The sequence below is a fragment of the Propithecus coquereli genome, unplaced genomic scaffold (assembly GCF_000956105.1).
Source record: "Propithecus coquereli isolate 6110/MARCELLA unplaced genomic scaffold, Pcoq_1.0 Scaffold519, whole genome shotgun sequence".
In the NCBI taxonomy this organism is placed as follows: Eukaryota; Metazoa; Chordata; class Mammalia; order Primates; family Indriidae; genus Propithecus; species Propithecus coquereli.
The window spans coordinates 1152904-1164429 of NW_012151052.1; the positions used below are offsets into that span (position 1 = coordinate 1152904).

The 11526-nt window shown below is 49.1% G+C and overlaps 1 protein-coding gene across 1 annotated transcript; it reads left to right on the forward strand.

The window, feature by feature from the left end:
- The first annotated feature begins 2166 nt into the window (after positions 1-2166).
- Positions 2167-9462, forward strand: IL1F10 (interleukin 1 family, member 10 (theta)). The gene is made up of 5 exons (XM_012656773.1): positions 2167-2198; positions 6854-6913; positions 8500-8585; positions 8785-8912; positions 9214-9462. The coding sequence occupies exons 2-5, from the start codon at positions 6882-6884 to the stop codon at positions 9424-9426; spliced, it is 459 nt and encodes a 152-aa protein (XP_012512227.1). The 5' UTR covers positions 2167-2198; positions 6854-6881; the 3' UTR covers positions 9427-9462.
- Positions 9463-11526: the final 2064 nt, after the last annotated feature.

Sequence of the window (11526 nt, forward strand, 5' to 3'; positions counted from 1 at the left end):
ACTTCCCTGCATTGTAGTAACTTGACCTGGAGTCTGTGGTCCCTGGGATGACCTTAAGGTTAGGGCTGCATCAGTTTGTTTCCTGAGCACTTAGTATGATGCTTGGCACATAATTGGAGCCCAGTGAGTACAGAATGTGGAAACTATTCCTCCACCCTGGAATATTCTTTCCCTCTCCTCCACCCATCTAAACAGGCCCACCCTTAAGGGAGCAGCTTAAATTCCACCTCATCCTTGAAGATTTCTCCAGCCTGAAGCAATTGTTTCCTCATATGTAGAATGACAGAATTCAAAAGGGCTTTAGCCAGGATGACTTGACACAAGTAGATAGTAAAGGGAGGAATATAAAGTGCTACCTTTAGGAACATACAGGCTGGACCCTGGCATCATGATTGTTCAAGTGACAAAGATCTAGTGGTTTTAGATTTCTGCAACTTTAGTATAAACCAGGGGCCTGGACCTGTATTTACAGAGGTGCAATACCCACATCATGTGAGGGGTTGTACCAGTTGCATACATTGAGGAGTAGAGAATGTCCCAAGACCAGGTCATAAGGGAAAAGGCTGAAGTGCCGAGGGTCTTTATCCTGAAGGAGCAATATGCAGGGAGCCCTCTTCCAACACTTGAAGGCCTGCCAAGTGGAAGAATATGCTTGCTCTGTGTAATTCCAGAAAGCACACGTAGGACCAATGGGTAGAAATTATGTGGAAGCTCTTTTTCCTATAGGGCCCCCTAATTTTAACCACAAGGGCCACAAACACTGTTAGTGTTTCTTTAAGAAGTTGTGAAGTCCCTGACCCTGGGAGTGTTGAGGCAGAGCCTAATCAACCTATTTCTCAGGGATGCTACAGCATGGATCTCTCCCTTTGGAGGGAGACTAGGATGTCATGTATACAGTCCTTTCAATTCTAAGGATTTCTTTTTTTTTTTTTTTTTGCCCAAGAAGTTTCTGTAGCACTATCGTCTCCAATATGACCTTGGCCCATAGCTTAGAGAGTCTTGTCTTAATTATCATTTCAAGTGTGTGTGACTTTGCTCCCTAGCTGGACTGTAAAGCTACTTAACAGCAGGGGCTGTATATTCAACGTCTTTGTCACATAGCACTGTGGATGCTTGGTAAACACTCATTGATTGTCTGATGTAATAACCCATGCTTTGGCCCTTCCCATAGAGGGGAGAGAGATTGAGAGAGGGGTGAGTGCTGGCCTTAGAAAGCAGAAATTCGGTCTCATTTCTGGCAGCCTTTCTCATTTCTCATCCTGTAGGCATCTGGGTCTTATCCTGACCCCTCCCACTTCCTCAGCAGGTCCTTTGTGAAACTTCACAAATGACCTGAAAGGGAGAATTACCATAAGGCTGCTGGTCTCCAGAGAACATTACACCCAAGCTTCTCTGACTCTTGTAATAGGCAGACGGATGGAAGAATGGAGAGATGGGTGGACGGATAGATGGATGGACTGAGTTAAGCAATGTCAGTTAGAGAGCTGAATGTTCTGTACCCCCGCCCTATTCACACTGTCATATTTCCTAGTAGTCAAGGGGACATGATGCTCGCCTAGTCCCAGGATGAGTCTAAGGTGAATGTCTTCTGCAGCTGGAATTCCTTAGATGTTCTGGCTTATCAGGCTGGTACCAACTAATTAAACCTATTGAAAAATGGAGATTCCCTTTTCATCTTTCCAAACAGGGCCATACTCACAATGCTATCAGCCCCTGCTCTCACTGTGGCTCTCTGGCCACAGCCTGGCTTCAGCCATCAGAGATTGTTCTGTCCCTGGGGCCACCAGACATACTCTGTCTTGCATTCGCCACCTCTCCAAGTCTAGGATAGAGTACTGTGGGGCACCAGAGATGTCTGACCCAGTACTGTTTATTTGGCTGTGAAACCACTAATAACATAGGCAATGACAGTAGCTACAGAACAGGGGGCCAGTGTCTGGTCTCTGCCAAGGCTTTATGGGTGACTCTCTTCCCCTTCAACAAACACTCATTAATGTCCCCACCTTCTTATTATCCATACTGCACCAAAGGCATTGTGAAATCTCTGGGCTCTTCTTCCTCCCTGTCCTGGAGCTAATTATAGAGATTGCTGCAGGCGTGACCCACTCTGACCAGACAGTATAAACACAGTGCAGATGCCCCAGAGAGAACAGTTGGAGGCTCCAGGCATCAGGGTCCCGGACACCCAGGATCTGCAGGTCAGTGGTGGACAAGTAGTGTTCTCTCTCTCTTTCTCTTTTCTTCTCCCTTCTGTCAATATCACTGATTCACCCCCTGCCCCTTCACCCTCTTGTCAAGCCCTCCAGCTAACAGGTATCCCCTCCAAAGAACAGGGTAGGATGCTAAACAAATCTAGGAGCACAGAGAGAGATTTGAGAAGGAATAGATTCAGCCAAATCAAGATTTTTAAATATTTAGAAGCATGGGTTTTAGAAAGTAATGTCAGAAGAAGTCATCTAGGCCAGTGGTATTCAAACGATGTTTGGTGAAACTTGAGCGTTCCTTCGTTCCTTGGGAGCTCCCTGGTGCCTGCTTCATAGGCAAGAGGCTAGCATGGCTCTAATGTCATCATTGCTTTCTGTGTCAAAAAAAGCACGGGTCCCCTTTATCCATTTTACATTCATTAGGTTTCTGTGTAAACTTTCTTTGTGAAACTTAAAACAGTTTTGAAAGATACTCATCTTGTCCAACCTCTTACTCCAGTGATGATAAATTGGAGGCCCAGGGACGGCAGGCATCAGGACAGGTGCCAGCAGAGCTAAGTCTGGCACCCAGTCTCACAATTCAAAGTCTGCTGTGTGTGTTTCTAGGTCCTGCTTGAGAGCACCAAGCTGTGTCAGTTAGGGTGGTTGGGGAGAGCTTCCGGTGAGCTGTAAGCCATGCTTCATGACTTCAAGATCGTATTAACTTTTATAAGGAAAACAAATGTCTTTATGTGCAACAATAAACGATATAGTAAAATTTAATAGGAGTTCAGAATAGGGTTACAACAGTAAGGGAAAGATTCATTAAATTCTGAGTCATGGAATTGTCTACAGTTTGACCTAAAAAGAACCTTATTAACCACATAATCTAATCCCATGAATTTATAGATGCTGAAACTGAGGATTGGAGGTTAAGTGGCATAGCCGTGTATGTCTGAGCTGTTACTCTGAGCTGATCGTTGATTTGGCAGAACTAAATACTGAACCTGTGTATACAGATAACATGTCCAGTGATCTTTGTACCAAAAGATCTGAATGGGCAGTGATGGGGAGGAATGGCTTTTGAGGCAGGGAAATCTGAGACAACTGTGAAGATGCCCACTGAGAAGATGAGAAAGAAGTCATGTTGCCTGGAGGGGAGGGTTAGTGTCCATGGAGAAGTGAGACACTATCATACAAGCGAATCAGGGCCAGATGGTGGCTAAACAGGCAGTCACTGCAGACTCTAGATCTGTCCTCAGAATGTGGGTCCAGGGACCTCACATAGGTTGGGCTGGGTTGAAGATAGGTAATCCAGGAATACAAGCACAGTTGTAATGGTGATTAAGAACACAAAGTTATATTTTAAAGGAACAATGTATCCGAATTTATTGATAAATCAAACAGTCAAGTCAGGAGAAGTGGGAGATATTGTCAATGATTCTCAGATTTTGAACATCACTGATGAGAGGAATGTTATGACAGTAAGAGAAATGAAATTAGAAGGAATAAGAGGGTTGGGAGGAAGAGAAGACAATTAACTTGATCTTGGATATATTTGGTTGACTCTCAGCGGGTATCCAACGTGGGGTGGTGTCCTATAGACTGCTAGGGGTAAAGTAGGGTGTTCAGTCTGGGTTTGGGGGGCATTAGACAAAAACCATCATTGTAGCCATAGAAATCGATGAGTTGCCACTCCATGGGGTATGAAATAGAATTGCTTATGACTTTGTCTTGTGACTCTCAGCATTAGGGACAGCCCCAGATGGAGGGAATATCTACGATAGGCCTGAGAAGCAGAGAAAGAGAGGTGTGAGGGTGTCAACCAATGTCAAGGGTTTCCAAGGGGCAGCAAGCAAACATCAAAGGAACCAAAAAAGAGACTTTGGATTTGGCTCCACCGAAGTTAACATTTGGTCTTGGAGAGGACACCCGCATAGTCAATGTGCAGGAGAATGAAGAGAGGAGAGGACAGGTGGGATGTGCAAAAGAACATGGAGAAAGCCCAGGGCTATTTGGTGGTGGTATTTGATCCAGGACAGGTGAATTGAGGAGGTCTGAGACAGCCAGAGGCCATGTTCAGGGAGAAGTGAGAGGAAGGAAAGTCGGATACAGGCCAAAGTCCAGTGAAAAGTCATTTGAGGACAGCGGGAAGGGAGAGCTTTGGGGATGGAGCATGTGGCACATTGGGAGGGCCATGGCAGAGGGCTGGAAGCCAGCTTCCCACTCCTACTCACCCCATCACAAGCCAGCCAGATACCAGGCAGGGGACCTGATATGGGAGCCTTCAGGAGAGACACTGGAATTTTTGGCTATGCGAGGATGGGAGGTTTCTAGTGCCCAGGGGATCCAGCTGGACGGGACCAGCACTGAATTCCTGCCAGCTCTTTGAGCTGACACTGACCAAGAGTGCGGGTCATCAGCCCACTTCCCACAAGGCCCTCCATGTGGTCCGCCCTACCTAAACCTGGCACAGCTACCAGGCTGCCCTCCATCCTGCTGCCACCACTAGAGGAGCCCCAGTGGTTTGGCCAAGAGAGAGCACGTCATCAAGTGGGCTCACGCAGAGGCCGTGCTGCTGTTGGATGCTCTGTGGCGGGGGCTTGTCTGTCCTCCACCACTCCAACCGCTGTCCCAGGACCAACAGCATTAGCATCACCTGGCTGCATGTGTAGAATGTAGAGTCTCAGGCCCCATGTCCAGAACCTCGGGACCAGAATCTGTATTCTGATAAGGCTGCAGGTGATTCGCATGTTTATTAAAGAGGGAGAAGAGCTGAGCTAGTCTACCAGTTCCCAAGCCCACTGGTCCCTGGAACCACTTGAAGCCCTACCAAATCAGAACCCTCAGCCCAGACAACAGTACTTATAAAGAGTCCCCCATGTGATTCGATGGGCAGGCACGTATGAATACTTTATTTAAAAAAATATTTAAACTTATTTTATACTACAAAGAAAATTCATGTTCAGTATAGGAAAAATGTTGGGATGTTTTAAAAAGAAATTGCTCATAATCCTGTCAGCCACGGGTAAGTGCTATAACAACACCACAGTCTTTGTTTCTATGTATGTGTGTGGATTTAAATCCATTTATAATGTACATGTGATTTATAACCTGCATTTTTCACTTAATACATTTTGAAGATTTTATTTCATAAAACAGACTTCTACAACATCATCTTTAACAAACACTTTCTTCTTTTTTGAATTTGCCATAATTTTTAGCCAATTGCCTGTTATTGAACATTTAGATTATTTCCAACTTCTCACTATTGTAAAAAATAATACAGTGACATCTTTGTAACTAAACATTAGGGCAATCCATTATTTTTCCTTAGAAAAAGGGCAACACATGCGATCACAAAACACACAAAACACTTGAAGACTTTGATTCACAGAACCAACATCTCCCCAGAATTGCACCCTATCAGTTCGTATCATCCTTCACTCTCACTAACTCTTAAGTCCCACCCCAAGACACAGGGATAGAAAATGACTTGTCCACAGTGACAGAGTGGCAGATCCAGTACTAAAAGCCACCTCACTACTGCCCCATTTCTTCCAAAATCAGGCCACGGACTCAGGTGCTCAGGTGGTCGGAAGCCTGGCCCCCAACACACACCTTCCCTCCTTACCGTCTTACCTACCTCCCCAAATGTCCCTCAGCATCATGCTATCCCTCTCTGAGCCCCACTCCTTTCCTCCAACCTTCTGTCTTTCTCAGCTCTTCTTATTTTCTGCTTTCTTACATATTTTTCTTCTCTTTTTTCTTCTTACCTGGTGAGAATTGGCTCTCCTCGGTAAACCTCAGCCCTAGTCATCCTTGCATTTACTTTTCTGGGCTAATTTGCAACTCCACATTGGCTCTGTGTTTCTTTCCATGCTAGATTCTGGATTGGCCTTGCCAAAGGATGGGCATTTTAGGGAAGAGCTCTAGATCAGGGTAATCCACAGGGAAGGAGCAGAGTTCACAGGATGCCATGTGGCCTGGCGTTTATACAGGGGCACTATCTTCACTTTAGATTTTTCACCCTCAAAAACACCAGTGCTGTTTTCCATCTGGAACAGAATGGGGCAGCGGGGTGGATGGACTGCCTTTGACTTGACACTCTTGGCCAAGCGATTCCAGTCGCTTGGAAGGATGCTTTCCTACTCTCTGGGGACGCCCCACCTGCTCCACTGGGCTGGAGACGACTCCTCGCTGTGCCCTCCTCCCCCACTCTGGGCTCTGGGTACTAACCCCTTGCTGGGTAGGGAGTGGAAGTGTGGTGACCCTAGGGCTGGCTGGGCGGTGGGACTGGGTTTGAGCTGGGCTCATTCACCAACTGTGAGGCTGGAGCACATCCTGCCCCATTCTCAGGCCCGGGAAGTATCCCAGCTCAGCCATCTGGGGAAACCTGTCATCAGGTTTCCCAGAACCAGCACCTGGGCATAGGTCCCAGCCTCACACCTCTGCCAGCCGGACCTGCTCCCCGATGGCCCTGGTGAGGGAGGCAGAGCCGCCTGGAGCCTGCTGGGCTGGAAGGACCTTGGTGGATTCCTGCAGGCCGGTTGTCGATAAGCAGCCCAGGGGACCTTTGCAGCCTGTGGCTGGGTGGCTCTGAGCCTCAGATGTCTGTCCCTGGCTCCACCCACCTCCTTCTCTAACAGCCCTTCTCTCCTCCTTCCCAGAGAGGACCAGACACCCCTGATTGCAGAAATGTGCTCCCTCCCCATGGCAAGATACTACACGTAAGTCCTGGCGCCATCCCACTTTCCCAACCTGGGGGTCTGAGGATCATATGGGAAGAGGGAGGGAACGCTGAGTCAGAGGATGAAGCTTCTTCTGACCTTAGAACTCTCAGGTGCCCCGTAGTTAAGCATCCTCCTCACTGCAGTAGCGACAGTTCTTTCTGAATGTCTGCAGGACACCAGCCATTCTACTGCCTCAACTGTCCTAAGAAGTCTACAAGGGGAGTCTATATGAACCCCATTTTACAGATATGGAAACTGAAGCTCAAATAGGTTCAATAATTTTCCCCATGTCACCCAGCTACCAAAAGGCAGAGCCAGGGATCAGTTGCCACGTCCTCTGTGCTGCTCCATCTGCCTGTCCGAAAGTTCAGAGACAATTCTGAATCTCAATGACAGCATCTTTATGGTGGCCTCTGTGGCCTCTACTCCCAACCTGGGCTCCAGCTCTTATTTGCATTTTACCTCCTTCAAGATTTGCACCCTTACTTATAGTTCACTACTTTATTGTTAGCGATTTTGTCAAGCCCTTTAGGGAAGAGATAGGGCATAATAGAAAGAAAATAGGATTGACTTCTGGTGGGCATTTCATCCCCAGAGGACCTCAGCTCCTTCCCCGGGCCCTGTACCATCCTGGACAAGGTGTAGAGGTGGGGGAGGGGAGGCGTGCTGGCCTCCTGGCGGTGACAGCCTGGCTTGGAAGGCAAGGTGCATATGCAGGAAATAAGCAAATGACGAAATAGAAGTCAACTCTTCAGGGCCTCTAGCTCAGAGTCCTGGTCTCCAAATAAGATGTTGCTGGCAGGTGAGTTGTCAGGTCCCCTTATCAAGGTTGGAGGGGGAATGAGGGCTGATAAACCTAGGGTCTTTCCAGACCTTTATTTTTATTGTACGAATAAACCTACTTCAAACATGTAGTCATTTGCTAAGGATATTATAATATAATCAGCTGTTAACTGAGAGAAAAAAATCTGGAGGTGGTGGCATTGGTCCAGAGGTTCTGCCCTAACAGGTGACAGAGGAGAGCTCCCCAGGCCCTGAGAGCAGCTGACAGGCATCTTTGAAACCAGCCAGGCAACTGAGCTAATCACCTGCATGGTTTTAAAGTCTTTAAAATACGTGAAAGGCAAATCACACTTCAGTATACACTCAATCAATCCTTTTATTAAAGAGAATAAACATTTATGAAAAACTGGGGCAGGCCCAGAAAATCTGGGATAAGGCTCTCCAGAACCCAAAGACATCTGAGCCTCCCTAGGAAGTTTCCCAGGAAGCCAGGGAAACCTTCACTCCTCCATGAGAAAGCACTGGCTCCCCACACTGCCCCGAGGGCCTCAGGGTTGCCCAAGCTGGGTGAAGGCAGGAAGTGTAGCTTCTAAAAGCGCCAGCCCAAGAGCCCTTCTGTGCTCTAAGACCGACCTGGACTTTACCTGTTCTTGGCAGCAGTAGTGCCCCATTTCACACCTGTGGAGGAGAGAAAATCCCCCAAATGCCCAGGGTGGTGATTCAGAGCATGGGGGTGGAGGGGCGTGGGGGCGAGTGGTGCCTAAAGGGAGTGGGCCATTGGCATTGTCACACTGTTCCAGAATGAAAGATGCAGATCAGAAGGCTCTGTACGTGAGAGATGGCCAGCTCCTGGTGGGAGATCCTGTTGCAGACAACTGCTGTGCAGGTGAGCTTCTGGGGCCTCCACCAACAGGTGACAGTGAGAGGGCATGATCCCTGTAGGAGTCCCAGCTCGCCCCGCAGCCTGCAGGCAGAGACAGGCCAGATGTGTCCATGCCCAGTTCCTTCCTGCCCTAGCCTTTGCCCGCCAAGGGCCTGCAACTGGGGGTCCCCATCCCTTGACTCTCTTCTCTCTTCCCTACCAGAGAAGATCTGCGTACTTCCCAACAGAGGCCTGGACCGCAAGAAGGCCCCCATCCTCCTCGGGATCCAGGGAGGGAGTCGCTGCCTGGCATGTGTGGAGACGGGAGACGGGCCTTCCCTGCAGCTGGAGGTAAGAGACGCTTCTCCATTCTGGTGGACGCTGCAGACCTGGCCTGGCCTCCAGGATGCTCTGGCATCTCTGTGCCCCTCTGTGGATTCCTGGCCAGGTCCACACTTCACCCTCCCTCAAGTTTCCACCATCTCCCTCTGTACCCAGCACCAAGACCCTAGCCCTCTGGAACCTGCAGAAGGCAGTTCCCTGGGTAAAGGCCCACCCTGTTAGGTTCCTATTTGGCCAAGCCCTGGGAGCCTCTAGGGCTGATATCTTGATTGGCACCCTCATCCTGTAGCCGGCCACTTTGCCTCTACAGGATGTGAACATTGAGGACCTCTACAAAGGTGGCGAAGAGACCACACGCTTCACCTTCTTCCAGAGCAGCTCGGGCTCCGCCTTCAGGCTTGAGGCAGCTGCCTGGCCTGGCTGGTTCCTCTGTGGTCCAGCCGAGCCCCAGCAGCCGGTACGGCTTGCCAAGGAGAGTGAGCCCTCGGCCTGCACCGAGTTCTACTTCGAACAGAGCCGGTAGGGAGGCGGGAGGCTGAGTTCCAGCCTGGTGCCCACAGACCAAGCTCGTCCTGCTCAGCGTCTGTGGTAGGCAGAATAATTGCCCCAAACAGCCGAATCCCCAGAACCTGTGCATATGTCACCTTATGGGCAAAATAGGCTTTGCAAATGTGACTATGCTAGGGATCTTGGTATGGGGAGACCATCTGGGCACATGCGTTGAGTTTAAGGTGGGCCCAATGTAATCACAAGGGTCTCATGAGAGGAGGGAAGGAGGGGACAGTCGGAGAGGGGTTTGAAGATGCTAAACCAGGGGCTCTGAGCCAACAAATGCAGGCAGTTTCTGGAAGCTGGAAAGGCAAGGGCATGGATCCTCCTCTAGAGGCCCCAGAAGGAACACAGCCCTACTGATACCTAGATTTTAGTCCACTGACACCCATTTCAGGCTTCTGACCTCCAGAACTGTAAAACAATAAACTTGTGTTGTTGTAAGCCACTCAGTTTGTGGTAATTTGTCACAGCAGCCATAGGAAACTATTGCGGGGCCTCAGTCTACCTGTGTGCGGTGCCGGATGCAGGGGGCTTGGTAGCTTGGTGAGTTCTTCTTAGAAGGCTGCTCACAGCCTCTCCTCCAGTCCCTGCTCTGGGGCCTCTAGAAACAACCAAGAAGCCCCAAGCAGAACCCAGTCTCCTCCTCTGTGCAGGCACAAAGCCTTGGCCTGCTTTGCAACTTCAGCTCTCATTCAAGTGCCATGATTTTTCTACCAGATACTTCACAGTGAATCAGTTATTCAACCAACTGACCGGTACTGTCAGCTGCCGGCTGGTTTTGGTGTGTGAGGAGCCAGTAGCAGTAGTGAGGGGCAGGCGATGAGTGTTCCTGGACACAGTGAGTTTAAAGTTGTAATGGAATCCCTGAGTTGAGGAGACTTGGTATGGCCGGGAATACAGGAACTCGGCTGAGAGTTTACAACTAGAACTCACCCTCATCGTCAGAGCCTGAATATTTCTCCATTTCATAGAGTATCTGTGGTCGGGCTCTGGCTCGAGCAGAGAGCCTGTGGTCTTGGTCTCAGGGCTCAGAGAAGGCGTGGGCTGCTGGCACTCTCCCTGTGTCTGAACTACTCAGCATCCATCTAGCATGCTCTGAGTTCCAACCAGGGGTCAGGAAAAAAAGGCTGTCGTTGTCCTCAGAATGACTGTGTAAGGCAAGCATTCTCCCCTCCATTTGACAGATGAGGAAACTGGACTAGGAGAAGTGAAATAACTTGCTGAAGGTCACAGGGGCTATATGTGCCAGAGCTCAGGAGAAAACCTGGCCCATCTGACCCCAATGTCATTCCACAAATTTTTATTCCACCCCAGGAGCTGGGGATAGAACTGTGAACAAAACCAAACTTCCTTGGAACTGATAACTGAGTGGGAGAAACACTAAACAAGCAAATTAACAAACAGGAAAACAAATAAGGGCACTTTTCATGATTAGAAGGTGAGGGCAGCAGGTATTCAATGGAAACATTGGGTAGGGTGGTCAGTGGAGGTGACTTTTTTGAAGAGGTGACATTTGAGCTGAGGCTAAAGGAGAGGAAGGCGTTGGAACTGGGAATGATCCAGGCAGAAGAATAGCAAATGCATCAGCCCTGCAACAGAAAGGAGCAATCTGTTCCAATGACAGCAGCAGGTGGGGTGGGAGTGGGGTCAGAGCCTGGAGAGGAGGGGGAGGGCTGAGCCAGACCAGCAGGTGGGCTCAGAGGATTATGTGCAAAAGGAAACTGCGGAGGGCTTTGAGCACAGACGAGACATGATGGGCGTCACAGCTCCTGTACACTTAGGTTCTTTCCCTGGGCTGCTTCTCCATAACCTGTGTGCGCCCTGGTTACTTTATCACCTGGCTACCACATCGTGACCACGTGTTTACATGTTGGGACTCTGCTGTCTGAGCGCATCCTCTGTACAATTTTGCATCACCTGTGGCCAGAAGAGCTGCTAGTACATAGAAGGTGCTGAATAGATGCAAAATCTTGAGTGAGTTAGTGGGCGATCCCTTGGTTCTTGCTGAATGTTCATGATACCACGTGAGGACAACTGTGCTGCAAGGGACGGATGCCCCTGAGCTGGCAGG